This window comes from Anas platyrhynchos, chromosome 1 (assembly GCF_047663525.1).
Source record: "Anas platyrhynchos isolate ZD024472 breed Pekin duck chromosome 1, IASCAAS_PekinDuck_T2T, whole genome shotgun sequence".
Taxonomy (NCBI): Eukaryota; Metazoa; Chordata; class Aves; order Anseriformes; family Anatidae; genus Anas; species Anas platyrhynchos.
In genome coordinates, this window is record NC_092587.1 from 15,354,463 (window position 1) to 15,379,292 (window position 24,830).

A 24,830-nucleotide genomic window follows, 5' to 3' on the forward strand; every position below is an offset into this window, starting at 1 on the left:
GCTCATAACTGGATCACTGATACCCCAGGATAAGGGGAGAAGGGCTACTGGAATTACTGGGTATGACCCCATCATTATGTACATGTATTTAAAAAAAAAAAAAGGAAAAAACACTACTGAGGACATTGTTTCACATCAGACTAACAATAAAAGAAGCCAGTGTGAGGAATGAGACCCAGGGAGCGCTTGATGCTGAGGGGATCTGAAGGAAAACCCCAGCTCCCCCTCAGCCCTCCTGGGGGAACCATCGAGTTTGCCTCAGGTGGGGCTAGACAAGCCCAGCCAAGCCCGCTTCCTGCCTCCTGGGCTCCTTCTGATTGGCTGAGCCGAGCTCCCCCCTCCCAGCCCCGCCCGTGCCGCGGCCGCTCTGTGCCGCCACTCGCTGCCCCCGGGTCCTCCAGGGCCGCCATTTCCCCGCCCCTGAGGCGCGGCGCCCCGCTGCCATTTTCCTCCCCCCCTCCTTCTCCCCCCGGCCACTCCCAGCCCTTATCGCCACGCTCGCCCTCCTGCACCTGCGCTTCCTCCTCCTCAAATGCCACCTCGGTGCTTCCACGTTGCGGTAAAGCGGCTCTTTTCTCCTTTCCCTCCCGCGGTTCCCTCCCCTCAGCCGCTCTCCCCTGCCTCAGGCGAGCTCCGCAGCCTGCAGGTGCTGCTTTTTGTCCTTATTCTCCTCTGTTCTGCTAAACTGTACGGCGTTTTGTGGGGTTTTCCCCTCTTTGCAAGCACCAAGGTACTTCATAAATCGCTAGGGCTAGCAAGCGCTTTCTCTTTTCCTTTTAAATCCATTATATTTCTGTGTGTGTGGCCACACTTGGGAATTAGAGTGCTTTGGAAGCTTGTTAAACGCCGCACTGAAATAAAAGTGTGCCCAACAGTAGCAGTGGGGCAGCCCAGTCGCCCACCTGCAGGGTCTGTGGTCGATAACTGGGTTTCTTCCTCCTGTCCTCAGGCTCCCGAAGGTAACTCAGCAGGTGCAGGTGGGCACCGACGGGAGCAGGAGAGCAAAAAGCTGCACGCAGGTGCACCAGGAAAGGAGCACGGTTTGAGTCAGAGCAGGCTGGTGTCACAGGAGTAGTGTACTCAAACAGATAATGTTGTTATAACGCTCGTTTTCTCCATTTTTCTTATGTTCCGGAAAACACTTACTGTGTTTTCCCCTATAAAATCCTATAGAGACATCTATAGATAAAAATACAGCTATAACTGCAAAGCTGAAAGCATTTTTTCCTCATGCTACTTCTTTTTTCCTCCATAAGAAGCGTCTCAGTGTGGTGTGGAGCAGTAGTGCCCAAACCTGTGAGCAGATGGGATTGCTGTAGCTCGTAGCCTCTGAGAACATCTGTTGAGCATCTCTGATGCAGAGCTAATAACCAGATCCCTCCGTTGCTCTTTCCAGTCCATAGTGTTGAGAGTATTTCAAGGGAAAGCAGGGCTTAGCCAGTGAAATCCCTGGCTGCTGAATAATACTCATGAATGCTGGCACTGCAATACAGGAGCTTAAAGTCCTCTGGCTAAAGCTGCCTGCTGTTGTGCCTGAGTTGCCTTGGTTGTCTTCTTCAAGTTGCAGTATACTTTAACAGGCTCGGTGAAACAGCTTTGTGGTGGATCTGCTTTTTTTTCTCTAAACTATTAAAAAGGGCAAATCTGTACTTGTGCTGTGAAGCTATCGCTTTCTGTTTCTCGGGTTACGTGTGGATTTTTTTTGCCTGTGTCATCAAAAAATACAGCGGTCTTCAGTCTCATTTCTGATCTGTCAATATAAATGTTTGGTATAATGGTTTGGTGTTACGGTTAATATTTGGTAGAATGGTTTTTAACTTGTTAAAAATATTTAAAACTGCACTTCTTTATGTAATGTTGATCTTGAGTAAGATATTAGTACTTCCCCAAAGATATCCAAGAACTCCCCTTTTGGCTCTAGGAAGATGTCTGTATCTGTTCAGCCTCTTGTGAACCAAGGCGCTGTGGCAGTAGCACAAAATAACCCTGTTCAGTTTGGCTTCACGAGTCTCTTTTGGTAGCAGCAGCGTTGGAAAGGGGACATCAGGGTTAAGGAGAAAGAAATGTTGTGGTTTTAGGGGAATTCTGGAGTTAAATAAGCATTGCTGTTACTAAGGGCATAAGGTTTGTGGTGGGAGGTAGGACCTTTTTATTAGCTCAGCCTTAATTCCAGTCAGAAAATGTGCTTGTGAGCTCAAAATTTGTTTGTTTCCTCACTATTTGTCTTGTACTCCCCCCTGACAGCAAACAGAAGATCTGATAGATGTTGCCTCCTTTCATATCCATAGACCCCTAGTGTCTAAAATAGCATTGCGACCGCAGGCCAGGTTATTAGTGCTTTCTCTAGTTTGCTTTTAAAGACACCTGGTGTAACAGCTTTTCTCTAACCGATCACTTTAATTCTAAACTTTACAAATTGTTGGTATCTGTTTTCCCCTCTTTGGAGCACGATGTTCCTCCAGTGGGGACATTGCTGGCTATGGATCCTGATGCAGCAGTGAGTTATGAGCCTCAAGAACCTCAGAAACTCAATTTATGGAGGGGGGAGCCTTTCCGCACTAGCAGCCCCTAATTCACCCCGACTACATGAAATTTACCCCAGCTCAGTGGGGCTCAGCCCCTTCAGCTGATCAGGGCAGACCTTATTGCTCTCTGCAGCTACCTGAAAGGAAGGTGTGGAGAGCTGGGAGTCGGCCTCTTCTCACAGGGAACTGGTGACAGAACCAGAGGGAATGGCCTCGAGTTGTGCCAGGGGAGGTTCAGGCTGGCAATGAGGAGCCATTTCTGCTCAGAAAGAGCAGTCAGGCACTGGGACGGGTTGCCCAGGGAGGTGGTGGAGTCCCCGTCCCTGGGGGTGTTCAAGGAGAGGTTGGACGTGGTGCTTGGGGACATGGGTTAGTGGTGGCATTGGTGGCGGGGGGTGGTTGGACCAGGTGATCTGGGAGGGCTTTCCAACCTTAATGATTCTATCACTCATTAAACAGTTTTTTCTCTAACTGATCACTTGAATTCTGAACTTAACCAATTTGTGGTATCTGTTCTTCCCCCTTTGGGGCACAATCACCTTCATTCCTCAGTTGGCGCATTGCTGGCTTTGGATCCCGATGCAGCAGGGAATTAACAGCATTCAGGAACCTCAGAAGCCCCAAGGCTTCACAGTGGGGGAACCTTCCCACGCTGCCAACCCCAAATTCACCTGACTGCGTGAAATTTACCTCAGCCCTTGGGCTGATCCTTGACTGTGAGCACGGGGAGCCCGGGCACAGCTCCGCACTCGGGGCAGTCCCTCACGATAAGGGGAGGTTCTGAGCCCCTTGTAACCTCTGAAACTAACATATATACACGTTGGAAGGGAAATCTCTTTATATATGAGAGAACTTCATATGTGCGTTTGTATTTTTTATATTTATTTCTCGCTTCCCGCGGCCGCCCCCTCTCCCTCCCTCTCCCTCCCTCAGCCCCGTCAGCGGCGGCGCATGCCCGTGTGAGGGGCGAGCATGCGCGCGCCGGGCGGGCGGGCGGGGAGCGGGGCCGGGCCGGGCCGTGCCGGGCCGCGCTGCGCTGCCATGGTGAGCGGGGCCGCCCCCCGCCTGCCCCCGGCCTCGCCCGCTTCACGGAGCCGCCTGAGGTACGGGAGGGGAGCCACGGCACAGCTCGGCTCGGTTCCAAGTCCTTGGGTTTGCGGGGTGTGGGCGCCCCGGGGGTGGGGGGGGTGCGGGCGGCTGTGCGGTCGTGGGGTGTGTGGGGGTGTAGTGAGCCCAGTGAGCTGAGGGGGTCTGGAGGAAGGTGATGGCCCTCAGGGGGATATTGCATGGGGTGTGTGTGTAGGATTAAAGGCACGGCGACAAACGCGGTGTTGGAGATGACAGAAATGCCCGTGCCCACCCGCACAAGGCGGTTTAGAAAGTTTTGTATTAATGTGCTTCCAAATTCTCTGACTTTGTTGTGTTTCCATGCACGGTACAGAAAGTGGGAAGAATGTGAAGTGGGGCTGAGCTGACACCAGGGTTGTGTGTAGGGCAGCAGGCAACCCCATCCAGTATTTCCTCTGTGCTAATAAATGTTACGGCTCCAGTCACTACAGCAAAGCAGCAGCTCAGCCATATCTTTGTGGCCAAGTTTCCCAGCTTTTCCCTGAATTACTTGGAGTGCAGTTGAGGTGATCCCATAAACCACAAGTATGTGGTGTAGTAAGGACAGGACTTTCCAAACCTTCCTTCCCAGATCATCTTTTTTTTTCCTTTTTTTTTTTCCTCTGCATAACCAAACTTCTGTTCCAGCATCCGTCTCTTCTTCCTGCTTTAACTGCATTTTCCTCAAATCCCCTGTAACACCCAGTATTATTTTCTTGGTCCCTGCAGGCTGGTTTGGCTGCTGCTCCCAAGCGCAGGGCCTGCACCTTCTCACTAAGATCCAAAGCAAACTTCCGTAGTGAGGAAATGGCAGATGTAGATCGTGACTCTTGAGCTGTTAACTTCCATTTCCACGAAAGCCTATTCCTTATTTCATGGTAGCGAAGGCTGCATAGCACCGGAGAGGGGCAAAAGAGGGAATAATTCTTAAGTAATTTCACTAGGCCACATTGGAGGCACGATGTGCTCTTGGAACGGGGGAGAGAAATCAGCAGATTTTTCTACGAGATGATGATGAGTGTCTCACGTGTTAACTTGGTAGCTTAGCCTGCCTGGTGTCTTTAAACAAGGTATGATAATATGACATATTTTCCAAATCTAGTAGATGCACAGTGGTTTTCTCAGCTTCAGGTTCTGGGCAAAGTGCAGCACTTCCTCAGGAGGAAGGCAGCAGTGCCAGCTTGTTAAAACATGCGGTGTGTTGGCAGTACGGAGTTGTGAGTGCATTTGCAGAGTTTGGAAACAGTTTAAAACCGCTTCTTGGGCAGGCTGCTTCTCTCAGCATCGTGCTGCTTAATGTATTGGGGACTCCAAAGAAATGAGTTTGTGTCACGGACAAAAAGGATTCTGAAGGACGGAGCTAGGATTTGATACTTAATTTGCCTTGGGGGCATTTTTATAGGAAAAAAATCCTGTTATGATCATAAAATTCTAAAGCTGTGAAAGTAAAAATGCAAAATGCATTCTTTTTTTTCCCTTCAATATATAATGTGTCCACGTTGGCTGGATACAGGAGCCCAGAGCAGTTTGAAGTCCTCCTGAGTTTATGCAGCCAATTCTATATTTTTTGCTAAATGGATGACTTCCATGCACTGTCAGATCTCTTTAGCAAGCTTACTTCAGAACTAAGTTTGTTTTTTAAATGAAAATTCTGTATATCCGATATGAGCAGGAATTTCATTGAGAAGTCAATGAATCATAGTAATTAAATGCTGAGTGTGCTGGTTGTGGCTGGAAGGTATGTAGTGGTGTACAAGCCAATTTCAGTCGTTCTCTTGAAGCAAAAATGGCCATCCTGTTGTGCAGTGTGTGTTTTTGGAAAGCACATTTCTTAGGTTTTAATTGCCATGTTACTGTCAGTTGGTTTTGAGACAGAGTGAAATTGTTTGCATCTTTTAATCACAACAATTTACTCTCAATTCAGAGGGAATATATGAAGGAGGAAGTGGAGGAGTGTGCTGAAGATGAGGCGACTGAATCGGAAGAAGACGTTGAATTTGATGAAAGAACTGGATGCCTTCCCAAAGGTTCCTGAAAGCTATGTGGAGACTTCAGCAAGCGGAGGAACAGGTAGGCCTTCCTGGGATGCTGGTGTGATGCTCTGAGGATAGAACCTTCAGTTGGATGAAGGCAGGCATCTCTGTTTGTTTGAAACTAGCTAAAATTGGTGTCTTGATTTCTGTTGTGGGCTGACAGAGCTGATCTCCTTCACGTAAAGTATGTAGTATTGTCTCCTAATAGATGTAGTTAGTGCTCATCTCGAGGGTGTTTTTTGTGTAAAACTGATGAAAGATTCAAACAAATGTAAACGTTCCCTGTAAACACTTTGAAATGATTATGACTGGAAGCACAGTTGCCAAGGCCATAATAAAACTTTATAATTCATGGAATCCCACTAAGCCCTTTCCTTTTCTCTGCATAAAGTTTCTGGCTAAGCCTGTGTCAGCACAGAGTGAGATACAGATTGGATTCAGCGCTTATGCTCTTATAAAAAAGAAGGAAAAAATCTCGAGCTTTTAGAATTCTCCATTCTCAGAGCTGGCAGAATTGAACATCAGGATGAAGAGCAGCTTTCTAATACTTCTTGTCTTGAAGATGTATTTATTTTAAGAGTGAGGAAAGCCCTTTGAAGAGCTAACCACTTTACTCCAGGGCATGCGCTTATGCTGTCACTTGAGCTTCTCTCAGAATACTGTAGCTATAAGAAGTACCTTTTCTATTTGTATCTGACCAGAAATTTTTGCCTGTAGTTGGGTTGGGTTAGAGGCAGCCTGATACAGAAATAGTGACTTCATCTGTTGGACTGTTGGAATAGTTCACAGTTAGATAGGAAACTGCTAGTGGTTTGAAATAGAGAACAAAAATCCTCTCGTGTAATTATTTTGGAAACGCAGTTGAATAAAAAGTACAAGAAGCAATTGCAATCTGCGGATAAGCCTTTGAAGTCATTACACGATTTATAGTGCAGAAGTAAATACCACAAGGATCTGTATTTGCTGTTTCCTGAATTGCACTGTTAATAATTAAAGGGTTCTTGAATGTAAAACAACCTCTAAGAGGTAATGAAATAATTCTTTGTTAATTTTAAAAAGCCCCATTCCAGATGAAGCGAGATGCTTTTTTTTTTCCCCCCCCACCCTGCAAATTACAACATAAAATACATGGCTAAAAATCTTGTCTTCTGGTGTAGCATCGTGCTTCATGAAAACTTCACTTTATTGAAGGGCGCCTTAAGGATTTTTCAACACCAACAGTAACTGTAGCATTCTTTATATGGTTTATACCAATAGCCTTACAACAGTATATGATTATGCCACTATAAAGTCTGAATCAGATTGTAGTGTTTCCACTTCATTCAGAATTAAAGTCCCAGGCTCGTTTTCTGGTGTGACAGGGATGCATCACATCTCAGGACTCTATTCGCAGTCTTTCAGCGTCTTAAAACCTGTTGTAAAAGAAGGACTAGTCTAAGGCTGCAGTTTGACTCTGGCTCTATGCTGGGAGAACCTTCTGAAAAGAGAGTCTAGTCTAAAAGACTTTTACTTCACCTACTCAGTTCCACGATTTTCCTTGCTCTGAATTAACCCAGAAAGCATCTGCTGCTGTGATTGTTTCCTGGTGGGTTTGGCTTTCATGGTGTGCCTTGACATGAAGGTCTTTATATATATATATAATATATGTGTGTGTGATCATAGCGTAGCATCAGGTGAATGCTTGAACTTGAGATGTTACTGATCTGAAAACAACCAGTGGTTTCTTTTCTGGTCCTATAGCACAGCGGCTTTAATTCCCTGCTGCCACCCTTGGGCTGTAGCCCACAATATAATGAATTGAAGCCTGTGAACAGCAGGCTTGTTTTGCTCAGGCTGCCATTCACACACTCCACAGAACACAGGTGGAAAACATGTACTGTAAATAAGCTGTACAGATCACCACTGTGCTGCGTGGCTGAAGGTTTTCTAACTTAACAAAAGCCTTAATTTTAATAAAAGGTGCATAGGGAACACATCCGTGTGTTTGCCATGTTTCTGTGTGTGGTTGGGTGGTCTTCCCTTTGCATTGCATGACTTTGCAGGTGTGGTATTGTGGAGATAAGTGAGGCACTTACAGTATTAAAATGTACCATTTAGTTTTCTTCCCTAAAAATATCTTAAAATCAGTCCTACACTTAGCTGTTGGTAGAAGGGATAGCTTATCCCCAGAGATGGACTGGGTCAAAGTAATGGGGCTGGCAGTCCTGACTGTTCCTATCCACAGGTAATGTAAGGGCACCTTCTGCTTACTGGACAGTGTATGCAGTGCGTATTATTTCTGTTACCTGCCAGCTTAAAAGCTAGATATTAAAAAACAATATATACGTAAACATTAAAGCATAAGTTGTAGAGAAGTGGAGGATTGAAGGGACTTCCGAGTTCACCTTTTCCTTCTTTCATACTTGAAATTAGGATTATCTTTGCCTAGCCCAACTCTGACAGTGATTTGTCTGCGTTTTATGCTCAGGAGTATCTAACCTGTTGTTAAATCCCTCCAGGGATTTCATAACATCCCCATTATTCTAGTATTTGACTACTTAATATGAAAAGTCCTTTCTTAATGCAAAGGTATGACTTTTTCTTTTCCTATCCTATGCAAAAGAAAATACTGTAGGTATGAAAACAGTTTTCTATGAGCAGCTTATGGATTTATAAACTAATCAAAGACATCAGTATTGTACTGGTAATACTCAGATTGTGGAATTTTGGCCTGCTTTTGTTCCTAAATGTTTGTCACAATCTAATTTTCTTTTAATTACTCAGTTTCCCTGATAGCATTTACAACAATAGCTTTCCTGACTGTCATGGAATTTATGGTGTATCGGGACACGTGGATGAAGTACGAATATGAAGTAGACAAGGATTTTACTAGGTAATTTTTATTCATTATAATTTTAAAAGTGAAGTTGTCTGCCTTTCAGGAAAGAATAGATGTGAGATATTCTTGTGACTTGCAAGCAATTTATGGTTGAAATATTGAAAATACTGGTTGAAAAGTGAAATACTAAGGGTGGGGTAATTTATCTTTTGTTAATCAACTTGTGGCTTTTTTCCTGGAAACTGCGAAGAAGAGAAACTGAGATTACTGAAATTAAGAAGTCAAAATAGTGTAGGTGTGTTGGTGAAGGAGACCTGCGAGGATCCATTTGCTAATGATTCAGAGGACACTGTAATATGTAGCTCCCCATCAGCTACGTAAGCCCACCAAGGCTGCATGATGGTAGTTTTTACAGTTGGTATATTGCCATTATACTTCATGCTGCTGGAGATGAAACTTGAGCACTCAGAACTGGGTTATCTAGAGGTTGCTTCTGATCTTATCTGTTGTTATGGTTCCGGAGATCATTGAGGCTACGTTTGCTGTTGATTTCATGTGCTCCTCGGGATTGCGTTTGCCTTTCTTCCCAAGGTGATGCCAGGTACCCTTGATTCTGTGTGAAGTTAGAGATTTCGTATACTGAGCACCTCTAAATGTCACACGCCTGGAATTGAAATAACTTTAAAAGCTGTTTGACTTGACTTGGTTGCTGTGGTAACAAGCTAAATATGTGTATATTAATTGGATGTCTTGTACGTCAGAAATACCAAAGGGCGCTGTAATAAAAAGAATAAAGAATGGGAGAAACGTAAGGGAGAAGCATCAAAATCAAGGATTTTTTCCTTAGAGAAAATCCTTTCAGACAGACAGGAGTTTCACACTTAGGTCTTTCTAAAATAGGCTCCTTCCCTGGTGAAGTTATTGCAGAAGGGAAGGAAAGTCCAGTGCTTAAACTATTAAGAGACTTGGGAGACTTTCTGTTGCAGACTTTGCAGTTAGATCGTGCAGGTTTATCACTCAGCCTGTGGTTCTGTGACAATTTAAACCGCTGTAAATTGGCGTCACTGTAATTGCTCAGCTTCTGACTGTGCCTGATCCTGAGCTGAGCCACCGTTGAATCACTTATGTATGTGATTTACCTGTGGTCAGTTGAGTTCCCAGAAGTAGATCCCTAGAGATGATAGAACCCTATGACTATAGGGAGAGTTGTTATCTCTTAAGTTATGAACAGTGCTCAGTGCTTTAATAATGGAAACTGTATTGGTTCACCCAAATTTCATACGGTTTATATTTGTTGGTGTGAATTTTGTCATTTGACTGTCTTTCTGCAAGTAATCTGCAAAGTTTAGTAATATTCCTCTTGATACCTGAACTCACTGTTAATTGTTACTTTTGTTTTTTGCCTTTTTTTCCAGTAAGCTAAGAATCAATATTGATATTACAGTTGCCATGAGGTGTCAGTGTAAGTATCCAACGGTGAAAGGTTAAAAGCATTGTAAGGACTCTTTAGTGTGTGCTTTTGCTTGCAGTATGGCTGGATATTGTTCAAAGTATTTATTTTAACGCTGGGATTTATTCTGTTCTTGATGGCATGTAGTGTACTGATATGACTCATTGAAAGAATTGGTATGAGATAAGAAAAATGAAAAGCATTTATGCTGTGTCATTCACATCTGGCAGAGCTTTGGTTTGTCTTTCAGAAAGAAAATGGTTTGTTGGTCCAGTCTGTCTGTAGCCAGAATATTCTAAAAGTTGATTGTGAGACACAACTTAGCAGCACGCATTTATCACAGTCATGAACTTTGCAAATATTAACCTGGCCTAATGTTGAACAATACTGGAACCACTAGGTTATAAAATGAATGCCTTCCCATTTAAAAGCAGTGCTTGCTGTTCTTTTGACAACAGTTAGGTAACGAACCATTAGTTCTATGCAGTGATCTTAATCCTCCTGGACTGAGGGAGTACTGCTTCTACCAGGAACGCAAGCCAAATACTCAAATCTTTTTTTTTTTTTTTTTTTCGACTAGTGTAATCATATGGTACTTACATTTATTTCACGAATATTAATTCAGAAGTCATACCTCCTCTGGAAACTTGTTTTTTAAAACATTTTCTAGTTAGCATCAAAAGTTGGAAAATTCTGAAATCACAAGGTTTTTTGTTTTGTTCAAATTTGAGAAGTAAAACTATCCTATGTTTTGGCTAGTCTTGGTTTGGATTCTGTGCTTGTGAAACAACAACAAAAACGCTCACTTGCACGTAACAGATCCTAGAAAGCTTGTCTATGTTTGGTGCATACAATATTCCCAAAGGTGTTATATCAGGGAGGAAATACCACGAAGAAACTTCACACTTTGGGTCACAGTGCATCAGTTCATGATACTTTGAGGTTTAATAGATTGAAAACACCCCCCCCCTCCCACCCCATAGTAATCTACTTCTTGACAGCTTTGCTTCTCTTTTGTTTGGACTTTGTTAACAAGAAATGCAGAGTTGGGTTGCCCTCCCCCTCTCCCATTCTTCTCCACAGTAACTTACACTGAAGGTTTATCACAGTACTGTGAAACTTCATCCTACCTTGAACATTTTTTTTTGTTTATGATCATCTGTATGCCTCAATATTTTTCTCCCTTTTTAAACCAGATGTGGGGGCTGATGTTCTGGACTTAGCAGAAACAATGGTTGCCTCTGCAGATGGCCTCATCTATGAACCAGTAAGTGTATTCTGTCATGCTGGGTTGGCTTGCTGTCTTGTACCTTTTTTTTTTTTTTTTTTTTTTTAACCACAGCTGGGCTGCGTAGAGCCTCCCTGAGTATTGTCTGATCTTGGAGTGAGGTCTGCAGTGCTCATTGCAGGAATCACCTAGGGAAGTAGGCTAACACTGCAATTTCTGTTTGTTCACTCTCTGCAAATAACAAGATTCGAACGCAGCAGACACCCTAAGTCAGTGCTACTTAACAAGCTACAGATTCCTACAGCTAGTTATTTTTACATTCTTAAATTCTTGGGATAAATGCCAATATCTGATGTGGAAGGAAAACTGTCAGAGCTCTAAAAAGAATTGATCTAACTGCTTCTTAACTAGAAGAATATTGTGATCCTAAGAAAGTGAAAAGTCACCATGATATCCTTATAGTATGGAATGGCAAGATCAATTTAAAAATATCCTTTTAATTTCTGTATTGCAAACCAAAAGTGCTGGAAATGTGTAAGCCTATGCTCCTGAAGTGGACTTGCATAATATGATAAGCTTTGAAGTAATTACATTGTATACAAGTAATTTATCATTTACAGAAAACTGAACTGCCAGATTGAAGTAGGGGAAGTCTGGTGGTTTGTCTTACAGACATCCTCAGTGAGGAATGACCTTAGAAATAAGCTGCACCTGAACCCTTGTCTTCCAGTGATTGCTTCTTTGCTCATTTCATTGCTTTTTTCATCAAAATCGTGCATGTCAATTGTATCACTTAGAATTAAATTGCTGCTTATTGCTTCTTCTAGCTTGTATTAGTCAAAGCCTAGAAGAGCGGGGACTGCTATCTCAAGTTAGTGGAGCTTTAGGAAAAGATTCTGAAGTTAGAAATGAAAGCAAGTGAATAACCTGGGGGTGGGGAGGAGGTGTTGAGGATTTAAAGTGCAAAATCGTTTCATAAACTCCAATATGGGGTACCAAATGGGAGCTTGTTTCTAGCATCCCAGAACTTCCCACCCCACCAGGTCTCTTCTAGGTTTTGGGGAGGGGACCGGTGCTTTCTGGGTGTTTTATTAGGTGTGTTATTTTTGTTTCAGGTAGTATTTGAACTCAGCCCACAACAAAAAGAATGGCAAAGGTAACTGAAGTACTGAGATGCATGCTTGTGTTCTTTGTAGTGGAAGCAACCTTGAGGTATACCTGAGTCACATAACAGAGCCATGTCTTGGGTCTGACAGCTCCTGCTTGTCATTTGAGTGCAAACCCATGAGAAAAAATTTACTTTGCTTTTTTCATCATTTGAGATCTTCACTTTGTCAAAAATTTCCCTATTTTCAATGAAATGCTGTCATTTCAGGCATTTGTAATGGATTTACTATAAGCATACTTAGGGTTTTGTTTAATTGTATATGATAATGTGTGCAAGACTATATTTCTTTATATAACTGTTCATTTGCTGTCATGAGAAGAAATATGAATTGATGCCAGAGTAGCTCATCTTCTATTGACAGATGTGTTACTAATTGAGCTATACTATTCCAAAAGATGAGATATCTGAAAAAAAGGGGAGGGGGAACATTTCTTTGTACTGTTTTACACAAGGCTGGGCATGTAATGCACAACGTGCTTTTATGTGAGGCCTGCAGACTGCTCTAGTAGTTGATTTTGATAAGAATTCCTCCACTGGGCTTGGACTGGTTTGTGGAATTGGGTCATGCTGTTGCAAGACAAGATAAGTACACAGACTCACTCAGCCTACATTACCGAACAAACACTCAGTAGCACAGGTTTTAATTGGGGCTTCGGATGTGTGACACAGACAGCTTGACATCTGAATGTCAAAGCAGAGCCATAATAACAGATTGCACATTCAGGCAAAGCAAACGAATTTGAATCTTTTGTGTATGGCAGTTGACACAGTGTTTATCACTGAAATTGGAATAGCTTGGTTATGTGTGATCATCATGCTGATAACTGTGCAAAAAAAAAAGATTATTTAGGAGGCTGTCTAGCTTTGATATTTTCATAATGCACTGCTATTAACAGCAAAACTTAAGCTATATTTACTTTTAGTTTTTTGATTGTATGAAATGTGATTGTCAATATTTAATACAGTGCTTGGATGCTGATGTGTCTTTGCTAAGACTTTGCAAGACTTTGGAAAGTCTTCCTAACTTTCCTATATATAACCTGCAATTGAAGCTGATAATTGTGAATTTATTTTCTGTTTCTATATTGCATGCTTTCACACTTGTCTGTATAACCTTTAGGATGCTGCAGCTAATTCAGAGTAGGCTGCAGGAAGAACACTCTCTTCAAGATGTGATATTCAAAAGTGCTTTTAAAAGTGCTTCTACAGCATTGCCACCGCGGTAAGAAAAAGTTGGGGTGTTTCTCCCCCAACCCCCTTTAATTACACTTCATTTTTTGTAGGCTTATTATTTTTTCTTGAAGATAAGTTTGGAAGAAACGAAGGCGTTAGGGCTTTTAATTGCATTTTAAAATAGTGTATTTGATGCTTGTTTTGGAGGGCTGTAGTTTTATGAAAATCTCTGGGTCTTCCAACATGGAAAAGGCTTATAGGTTTTTGTGTGTGTGTAAATGTAAAAATACGTACATACATATGTGTTTACACACGTGATACAGACAGCATTATACAGGACAGTATAGTACAGCATGGGAAGGGGAATATTACATAGTACAGTGTGGGAAGGGGAAGGCTTTGTAAAAAAAAAATAAAATTGAGAGCTCTTGGTGCTACAGTGTTACGTGACTCATGTTTTGCTCTGTTCATTGTAGGAAGAAAACTTTCAGAATAATCTGTATCTGGTAGAAATAATTGGGGAAAAAAAAATCACAGGGCAGCAAGATATATGTAAGGTCTTGGGATGTTTACTGTTCAGTTGTTCAAGTGTTGTACGTTAGCTTTGTAGGCCACATCTCTGAATATAAGTATGAACAGAAGCTTATTGGTTTCCTCAGGCTGAGCTTTATTAATTTATCTCCCTTCTACCATCCTCAATATAGCTTCAGGAGTATATGATAAGGAGAGGTAGATGATAATGCTTTATCTTTATGCCAGGAAAAAGAAAATCTAACTCTACTACTGTTACTTCTGTTAACAAATATTCTCAAGTACTCTTTATGTTGGTTTTGTTTAAACAGGGAAGATAATTCATTACAGTCTCCAGATGCATGCAGAATTCATGGCCATCTGTATGTCAATAAAGTGGCAGGGAATTTTCACATAACTGTGGGCAAGTATGTTCTGTTCAGTCTCTGAAAATAAAAAAAAAAAAAAGACTTCTACATTGTGTGTAGTACGTGCATGTACGTGTGTGTATGCTCTTAAAATAGTTACTTTTTTCATTAACTGTGACATACACATGCATTTTCCATATGGTGTATTTCCTGGAGCAGTTAAAACAAATTTCTTATAAGCTATTAAAATAAGTTTGCTATTTCTTTCTTGCATTCAGTGTAGTGGTTATGAGTTCCAGTGACTTACAGGATGGAAACTCTTGAAAATAGGCCCTCTGTAAATATATGCTATGGAATGGATTGCTTCTACTGGCTTTCCATCTCTGGGCCTGTCTGGACTTTTCAAAGCTGAGATGTAGTAACAGAACCATAGTGAGGGAGCTGAATTCCCATTCATCTTGATTTGAAGAGACACTTTCTAATCTGCTTCTGTAGTGGTATTAGCTTACGTACATCTCATGCGAATTTGTGTTATGTTTTTTTGTGCTCTCCAACTCTGCTGTCCTCACTTCCCTGTCATCACTTTCAGCAGAGACCTTAACACACAGTCTGTACTCTATTGTATCCACGTGTAATTCCAACTGCTGCCTTTGTGTGGATGTTTCTCCAGGTGTCTCTTCCGTATGGTCTTGAACCACCTCTCTGACTTGTACCTAGATGGTTTCTTAAGCCCTTTTCAAAGCCAGTTGCTTTGGCCTTTCACATGGACTATCTTAACTTCTCTCTTCCTGTCTCCAGTTTTTAAACCCAGAATAATCTTTTGCTTTCCCTTGCTTCCTTTTGCTCATCATTACATTCTATTGCTGTTAAGTCTGCTCCTCTTCTGCTACTTTTTTTTTTAATTGCTTTCTTCCCTAGCCTGCTTCATACCTCATTGTTAGAGTCATTACCTGGTTAGTTGTTGTAGTCCTCATGTATAAATAAATGAAAAGACATTCTCTCCCTATATAGTATTGAAATAGAGAGGGAGAGGAAAATTTTATGCATAATCCTGTTTAGAACTGTGTGTGTGGCTTAATTGAACAAGTTTTCCATAAAATGTATCTTACTTTCTTTAGGGCAATACCACACCCTCGAGGCCATGCACACTTGGCAGCCCTTGTAAGCCATGAGTGTAAGTTCTTTGTTATCTCCTTATGAACCAGTATGGTTTCTTTCAGACTGCTGTCATCTGTTTCAGATGTTAACATAGCTTGTTGCTGCAGAGGTTGTCTAGCTGGGCAACTGCATTGCAGAAGAGTGTGAAGAATATTCTTTTCAGTGTCCTAACTCAGTAGGGATTTCACTGTTAGCGTTACCTATAGAGAACACTAGTAGTGTTTCTCCTGTATCTAAAAGTAATGCTAATAAGTTGCTGCTATAGTAATGATAACACAGGAATCTTGGATGTATTTTGTTATAACACAGATACCATATTAAATTCTTGCATTTCAGTCCAAAGTACCAATTTCCTGCAAAATCTGTTATTCAAAAGGTTAGAAATGTTTGACCTCCGTCCCTAGACCCTTCATTTTTTAGGTTATGAGTCTGGGTGTTAAATGTGTATTGTTGCAACACTTACTGACAGGCAAGGGTGACTTACTTTGAAAAATGAACTTGGTATTTAATTGGTTTAAATCTCCACGTCTGCCTGTAAATGTACATTAGTGCAGGTGTTTAATATTGTGGAGCTCAGATATCTGCAAAATCAGGCAATGTAATAACTTGACAGGTGCCTTGTGTTTCCTCTGTACATTTAATTTATGAAATTTTAGTCTTTTTAATACTGTTATGTGCAACAACCTGAATTGTAGAACTTCAGTATTTGATGAACAAGAAATTTCCTGTCATGAAGCTTTGACTATTTCCAGCTTCTAGGGTGGTTCAAATACAGATGTAATTTGTTTTAGAATTTCTTTTGCACAGAAACTGAATTTATTTCAAAATAATTTGAATTGTATTTGAGATATGTATGTGGATTTATTACAATTACAAGCACAAATGCAATGAAATGCACACTGGTGTTTTAAGTATTCTTAATATATATTCTCCAATGTGAGTTTTTGGAGAATTGTGTGTTTTTTTTTCTCTGAGAAAGGTACAGAAGCTCATAGTTCAAAAATGTTTCATTTTTCTGTATTGCTTTTCAGCCTACAACTTCTCACACAGAATAGATCATCTGTCATTTGGAGAGCTTATTCCAGGAATTATCAATCCCTTGGATGGAACAGAAAAAATAGCATCAGATCGTAAGTGTTGTGTGTTCAAAAAAAAAAAGCATCTTGTTTTGTATATTCTTCCAATAATTACATATAAAACATTATCACATTTCATGATTTGTGTGACTTACAAATAATATGCCTTATTACATTTGATAGTGAACATTGCACTGTTTGATTACTGACATGGCATCTTAGACAGTTTCCTTTTAAGATTGGTACTGTTGGACCTCAGTGTTTTGCTGAAGATGTTTTGCAGTTTAGTCCAGGCTTGTGTTGAAGTTACTGTATGCCTGCACTAGTTGCAAAGAGTTTTGCAACTGTGTGCTACAGAGGAGGGTCTGTAAAACTCTTTTGGTTTAAAAATAATAATAAAAAAAAAAGCAATAAAACAACAACAAAAGAAGATCAAAACCAAACAAAATCCCTAAACCCACCTCCACCACACATACACAAAGTAAAATATCTGGCATCAGGAGTCTTAGTATATTGCTGTTTTCTCATGTATAAAAAAAAGTAGTAACCTACTTTACAGAGATAACTGTCTCATCTTCTGACTTCTCCTGTTCCCCATGCAAGGGATCCCCAGGATCTGCTAAAGCTGCAGTTGCTTCAAAGTCAGCCCTTGGTGCATTGGCTGTTCCAGCCAGAATGATTTTGTGTAACTGAAATAAATTGCTTCAATTTATCAATGTTTGTTCTCTAAGAAAATTGAATGAAGACAGAGCAATCATAAATGCATAAGCCTACTGATTGCTTTAGAAGAAGTCTCTAGAAGACTCTCTAATCAGGAGAGGAAACCATGATGAGTTTAGAAGGGATTCTGGCTTTACATAGATGATTAAATGCCTAAAATCTATTCAAACCATTGTCAAGTCAAGATAGATATGCCTGTGGCAGTTTGTATCACATAAAATGTGACTGTGAAACTCATTCTACTGCCCTGGGAAACTCTGTGCATTTCATTTACAGATCTGAGTGGCTTGACTTTAATGAATCTTTTTGTTACGTAGGTAAAATGTGAATTTCTGAGTAAAAACCTGATGTAGGCTTTGCCCCGTGTAAACTTTGTTCACATAGATTGTGCTGAAGTGGTCTGGGCAGTTCTGGTATCCCTTGAAGAATGTCCCTGCTGCAAATGGTGTAGTTGGCTAACTGTCTTAAACTGTATTTGTTTGACTTCTTTATGACTGTGTCTCAGATAATCTTTTTACTCCGTACTTAACTGAACAGTGAGATTTGTTTTCTTCCAGACAACCAGATGTTCCAGTATTTTATCACAGTTGTGCCAACCAAACTTCATACATATAAAATTTCAGCAGAAACTCATCAATTTTCAGTGACAGAAAGGGTAAGTGGAAAATGAGAGAGAACCATGCAGGGGAAAATCTAGCAGTGATTGGTCTTAAAAGCTCAAAGGTGAGAACTGAGGCTTAGTTTTTGAAAACTCCTCTAGTACGAATGTAGACTATAAAATTTTCCAGTGCACTGGATTTATCTGTAAACAGTGTGATTCTAATGTTCATATTTGCTTGCTGATGCATGGTAACTTCTTGCATTAATATTTTGCATCTCTAAAATTTGTCTGTGGAGGAAATAGGATGAAAATTGCATGTCAGGATGTCATGAACTTGGTTGTGGAGTGTTAGAAATGGAAGCAATGTATATGAAACAAAACACAGCATTTATGTCTCTCAGCTGTCTTGTTTAGCCTTTGTTGAACCACTAACTTTAATTATTCTCCAGACTGGAGAGCTTCCAGTTCTTCTGAGCTTGGAGAAACTTGTAATGCTGAATCTATAAAGGAAGTAATTATTGCAGTATGGTGCATGAGCAGATCATAAGATACCAATTTAAAAGACTTCTGTAAAAGGCCATGCATGTACCAGCTACGTGTCTCATCATTTCCAGGCTCTGAACTACATTTTGATCTTTTATTCACAAGCCAAGAGAAAAAAAATCTTTGTGAAAAAGCTGAATTGAAACCAGCAGCTAAAGCGAAGGTTGCGGAGGAAGCCTTGGGTTAAAAGGAAGTTCAGAGATTCGGATGGCAATTTTATTCAGTAGGAAGGTTGCCACACTTTCAAGTTGGGAGAAAAACTTGTCAATAGAGGAGGCGAAGTGACATTATGTACTTGCTCGGTCTCTCTCAGGAGGTAGCCCTGTTGCCTGTACAGTTTGCTTGTGTTTACCTTTGGAAACCAACCCCCCAGTAGAAGAGCTATTAACAAAAGGCTGTTCAGAGCAGTTATTCACTGGACAAATCGACGCATTTATTGCATAAGAGTAGGCATGTGTGCAGACCCAGAGAAAGTTGGCCAGCTAGCCACAGATAAAATGTGAATACAGCAAGAAGCCACTGGTGAGCGTCATAGGAAGCAGAGTAAGCACACAATGAGCAAAAAAAAAAAAAAAGCGTTGGTCTAATTTAAGTTAAGCTTCTGAATTTTTATGGTATATTCAAGCTTAGGATCTTCCCTGATGCTTTCTAAGAACCAGCACTTAAATCCTCTGTGGCATGTAAATCCAGAGATATGCTTCAACGGAAGGAGAAGGATGAAGCCTAACAAGTTGTAGATGCTGTTTGCAGATTTGCATGTACCTTAGAGAAAACTGCAATAGCTCAGGCTGTTGAACACCATAAATGTTTTCCTGAAGTTCTCATCCTGAGTTAAGTGGTTAATAGCAGTGCATAAAGAGCTGGGGCACTGTGTTATGCCACTGCATGCTCCTGATTTCACAGCCTAGACCAGGACTGCGACCCTCATCTCTCTGGTGAAGTAGTTTTGTCATCACATCTATTCAGATGGTTTTCCTTGTGACTAATAAGGTGCAACTAACTTGGGTTTCTCTCCCATCTCTCAGGAAAGAGTAATTAACCACGCAGCTGGCAGCCATGGGGTATCAGGAATATTCATGAAATACGATATCAGTTCACTTATGGTGACAGTGACAGAAGAGCACATGCCTTTTTGGCAGTTCTTAGTACGTCTCTGTGGCATTATTGGGGGAATTTTTTCAACTACAGGTAACTGTCAGTACTCTCCCTTTTTCTTACGCCCTATTAAATCCTTTTTTATAGGTTACTGTGAGTATGTTTTGGATAAACAACAGGGAGTCCTAAAATATGCAATAAAAGCTACTCCTTGTCAGTGTTCCCGAATGCTTTGTCTGGAGGGGGCTGCTGTTTTCTTCTGATGTTCTGTGTATTTTCTGTAGCTGGATTCTTGTGCTAAATCAGTGCCAAAAATTGAGATAACATTTCCATCTGAAGTCACTGGGAGGATTTTCCTTATGCAACTTATCGACGTACTGCAGGATTGGTCTTCAGAGGAAATAAACCAAGTCAGAGGGCACAATTTGCTTTGTTAGTCACAACATAACTTGTAACCAAGGTGCCCTGTTATTTGTTCTCTAGCTTTCACTTGAAGAGGGTGTTGTAAAAGAGTTGTCTTTCAAAGTAGTGTTTTTTCTCAGAGTGTATTTTCACCTGTTAAAGCCAGGCAGGGGTATTACATTTGTTTGGATAGCCTTGTTTTTATTTTTATTGATGCATTTCAGAATGCAAGAACTTTGTTTCCTTCCTTGATGTTTCCACTTTTATTTTGGTAGTTCTTTTCTTAGCATTTCACATACTGGTCTATTGCACTGCACTGTTTCTAGGTATTGTAGAGCTTTGCTGTAATATTGCCATAAATACTTCAGTCTTACTTCTTGTGACGATTTAAATCTTGTTTGATGTTGCAGGAATTTTACATGGTTTTGGAAGATTTGTAGCAGAAGTTATTTTTTGCCGGTTCAGACTGGGCTCTTACAAATCTACGTCGGTAAGAAAAACTACTTGATAGGTGTTAAATAAGTATCCAGTGTTACTGCTGGTCAGCCTGTGGGCGACTGTTATGCAGTGTGGAAGAACTGAGCAGTCTTTTACGTTGGACATTAGTAGTGATGTTCCTCTCAAAACAACTTGATTTCATTGTAATTGTATTTTTTCCATGTAGCCTGTAGGGAGCCTTGTCTTCAAATTTTGTTCAAGTTTGCCAGCTGGCAAAGTTAGGTGAGTGGGAGGAGATAAGGGGAGGTAAATAGGCTGGTAGAATAAAAATTGTACAACTTTTGGGGAAGAAATGTGGTTTTGGGGTGGCAGTGGGGGATTAATGTTCCCAGACAAGCCGCTAATAACGTTTGGTTTTCGTTTAACTAGGTCCCACTTCCCGATGGCCACACAAGCAACCACTTACCTCTAAGTACAGACAATAACACGCATTAGCGCCTCCTGAGAGAATTTTCTTTCGTCCTGCCTGATACAGAAGACTTTTTTTATAATAAAGAAAACATTGTGCAATATGCAGAGACAGTACTGATGGGCGGCAGAAAAAAATGAAGCCTCTACAAAAAAAAAAAAAAAAAAACAACAACAAAAAAAACCAACAAAACCAACAAAATTTCTGTAACTTGTCTTTTTAAGCACGTATGGAGTCATAGGAAGTTCTGAGAGCGGTGCCGTGGACCAGCTGGGGATTAAAGGAGCGTTCCTGCCAGTACAGTATTCATGGTCAAGCTGAATGTCTTTGTGATGACTGCCGTCAGCCACTGGAGTGTCTGCTTAGGGCCTTGATTCTGTGCCGGGGAAGGCTAGCAGGCTCCGGGGAGGGCAGAGACCACGCGGGATGTGTGGAAGAGCCGGGCAGCAGGCAAAGAGGGACAGTAGCAAAGCTGGTTTTTTTCTTCTAGGGGTCTGGGTTTTCTTGTTCTTCTTCGATGGCTAAGGGTGGGGTCTGAGATATGCCATTCTTACAGGCTGGGAGTGATTTTGGGAAGTCCTGCTTGAGAGAGAGAACTCAGGGAGTAAGATGGAGCCCAAGCCATAACATTGGTTGTATCCGCTGCCTTTGCGGTCTCCCAGTTCCTTAACGCAGAGCAGGTTTGTGCCTCTGTGTTCTCACAGAGCCGCTTAGCCAGCAGTGACAATATTGCTCCTGGTGCTTAGTGTGGAAGTTCTCAAGGCCTCTGAGAATGGGTTCCTGTGTGCCTGGTGCTGGTTTTTGAGGTGGAATCAGAAACCTTTTAAATAAGGTTTCTGAGCATAGTCTTGGCTCCCTAGCAAAAGATCAGGAAAACTCTTCACACACCCCTTTCTTAAATAAAGAAGTTGCTTTGATGCAATCTTCATTGTACCCCTGCTGCTAGCATGTAAGGAAAAAGAGCAAGAGCAAGAAACTGCCTGGCTTTGGTTCACTTAAATACTGCAAAAACATGGGATTCAGGCCAGCTGGCCAGGCTGCTAGTCCAGGCAGGGAGCAGTGGAGGTGGTCCCCAAATTAGGCCCAACTTTGGGGAATCTGAACTGTTTAGCTGCAGAAAAATGATAAGTGATAATGTGGAGTTAATCCTGATTGTTCATGAAGGTTTTTGTAAAATAAATGAAAAGAGCAATATTGGTTTTATATTGTAAATATGCCACTGAGAGTGAATGTTGTTAATGGAGACGGTGCTTGGAGAAACTGAAGAACATCCTCTTGCTGCTGAGCTACTGGCACACACCTTGGTTAAACAGTTACTCCACCAGGGTGAAAAGTGATATCAATGTGATTCTTTCTCAGCAAAATCGATTTAATAATGTGTTAGGAGATGATGCTGATCCTGGCCTTATTCACCATATTGGATATTTAAAAAAAAAAAAAAAAAAAAGGACTGACTATGGAAAATAAAAATCTCTGGTGTTGTCAGATTTTGCTGACTTCTGTTAACGTAATTTACTGGACACTTGGGTATTGGTGATGAGCACAGTACAAATAATTTAGCTGATTTGCTATGCAAAGCAAAGGGCTTCTGAAATTGAGAAATTACACGAAATGCTAAAATAAAATGTGGGACATGAGGAAAGACCTTTGTCCAGTTTCCCTCTTGAGAAAGACAGGAGGGCAGGTCCTTGGGGTTGGCAGCCAAGTTTGGTCTTTTTATATTTTTTGAGTTTATGGTTTTCATTTTTTTTTTTTTTTAACACTAATTAAAACTCCAGCAACTTGAGAAACAAACTCTTGTTCTTAGTGAGCAAGAAGGTCAGAAGCTGTAAGTTCTGGGCTCCCTAATCTCTTTGGCATTTCCCTCTGAGGCTTTTTGCCTACTTCCCAGGCTGGTTCTGCTCTGGACTCTGTCCTATCACCCATTTCTCAGCTGCATGGAACAGACGGCACCGGCGGAGATTTTGATCTCAGTTGACTCTGTATCAGAATGTAAATGTTATTTTCTATTCTCACATAAAACAGCCAAGTGGCTTGGTGTGTCTTAAATCCTCGTGTGGCGTATTCGTGGTGTTCTGTCTGGAGCAGAGCTTGTGTGAGAGCTGGCTGCTAGTGGGAGAGGATTTGGGGTTGACTTCCAGGTCTGAGGCACTGCGTTGCAAGCTGAGTGCAGGATCAGCTCAATTTCACTGTTTGGTGCCGTTTGCCATCACTCTGCAGGGGGTTTGGTTGTTATTACCTTAGCCAGGATGTGCAAGGGGGTTCCCGAGAAAACAGTTCGTTGAAATGATTTTTTTTGGTTGTGTTTATCTATGTTGTGGGCAAACAGTGAGTGGAATATGGAAAGAAAGGAAAGGAATGGGCTTCCCAAGCGAAATAAAATCCTGATGGTGGTGTGTGTGGGGTAGTAGGTTAATATGATCATTGTCTGGGTGAGGAATGATGATCAAAAAGAGAAAGTGGGGAAGCAATGTGAGCAGGTATTTCTCAAGTAACCTGTTGGTTTTAGGGCTCAAGACAAAACAACAAGCTTATTTTTTTTTTTAAAGAGTACCTTCAGGCCCCATCACCTGGCACAGATTGGCACAGCATTGAAAAATCACTATAAAATCTCTAATTTGGGATGTCACACTTAATGATTGTGCTTCTTGATACATTTCACAAAAAGATTTCAAAGAAAGGCAGAAGGTGAGGATGTAGCGTGCCCCGTTACCTGCAGGAGCTCAGTCTGGGGGCCTGTTTGCTTTATGGTACAGCGCTGGGAAGCAGATGTGTGAAGGGGCAGGGGCAGGCCCACACAACATGCAGGGAGCTGTTTTTTAAACATTACAATCCCCGACTGAGAGAGAGTTCTTTGGGGAGGGAGGATTGATTGTCAGCTGATACAGGGAGTAAATTCGTGAAATCGTGGTAATAGCACATCACTCGGCTCATAGATGTGTTCCCCGCATCGTGGGAGCACAAGAGGAGCAGGATGTGCTGGGGTGTGTGCAGGTAGGTGATGTGACAGGGAACCCACAGAGGTTCCTGTGACAGCCTCCTGCTGCCTGTTGTGGCTACAGCTGGAGAGCCGGGTGTCCATCCATCGTTTTCACCACCTTCTGTGGCGTGCAGTGCCTGTAGCAGGACAGGCGGTGAAATGTGAGTAGAGTGGGGGTGAGAATGGGGAAGGAAACTTCCCTTCCCTGGGCTCCTTCCCTTTGTTTCTGGCTTTCCTGGCAGATGTTTTAGGGCTCTTGCTGGTGTGGAATTGAGGAGGATGAATTCACACTCAGGAGTAGAGATGAATCAAGATGAATTCATGCTCAGAAGTAGAAGAGGGATTGTGTTAACCTAAGCAGGAGATTTTCTTAGGAAAAAAAAATCAAAACAAGATGACACTCCCCTTGAAATTCTCATACTAGAAATGGCTGAGTAATTTGAACTCTATATTCAACTCTTCCCATCCCGAAAAGCACCCACCTGGTTTCCTGCAGTGTCTCTGCAGCACTGGCTCTGCCCTGGGTGCCTCTTGTGCCCTGGAGGTGGCTCACGGAGATCCCTCTGAGCTCTTCAGGGAGTGATGTGATGAGCTGAGCTCTGAGCAGCCAGCACCGTTGCCTAGGAACTGTCAGAGGCAGACACACATTGGGGATAAATTCGGCTTTTTTTTTTTTGCGAAGATGTGAGATTTGAAGAGCTTGGTTGAATGCCTGCAAAGACCTTGGCCTCTTTTTAAAAGGTATTGCAGAAGGTGGGAGTATCCGGGCTACATCTGTTACGTGTGCATCTGTTCTACCTCGTTTTTGTAAAGATGCTTTTCCTACCAGCACTTGGTTCATGCAAGCCATGTCTGGTGTTTTGGACTTGGTGGTTTAGAGAAAACATCCCTGCCTGCATATGCAGCTGATGTCGAGCTGCTAACGCTTCTTGAAGCCCTACGGGACTCTGCCCGCTGCCTCCTGTGGC

At 41.8% G+C, this 24,830-nt stretch overlaps 1 protein-coding gene across 5 annotated transcripts; it reads left to right on the forward strand.

The window, feature by feature from the left end:
* The first annotated feature begins 412 nt into the window (after positions 1-412).
* ERGIC2 (ERGIC and golgi 2) lies at positions 413-22,931 on the forward strand. 5 transcript variants are annotated; one of them, XM_027458963.3, is made up of 14 exons: positions 413-559; positions 5,557-5,702; positions 8,429-8,537; positions 9,899-9,945; positions 11,130-11,200; positions 12,277-12,317; positions 13,450-13,551; positions 14,345-14,440; positions 15,499-15,554; positions 16,570-16,668; positions 17,892-17,989; positions 19,504-19,666; positions 20,386-20,465; positions 20,843-22,931. In XM_027458963.3, exons 2-14 carry the CDS (start codon positions 5,597-5,599, stop codon positions 20,906-20,908), a joined length of 1,134 nt encoding a protein of 377 aa, XP_027314764.1. In that variant the 5' UTR covers positions 413-559; positions 5,557-5,596; the 3' UTR covers positions 20,909-22,931. The 5 variants fall into 5 exon arrangements, with proteins under 5 accessions (XP_027314764.1, XP_027314778.1, XP_027314775.1 ...); XM_027458977.3 differs by having other exon boundaries at positions 521-646; XM_027458974.3 differs by lacking the exon at positions 413-559 and adding an exon at positions 591-730.
* Positions 22,932-24,830: the final 1,899 nt, after the last annotated feature.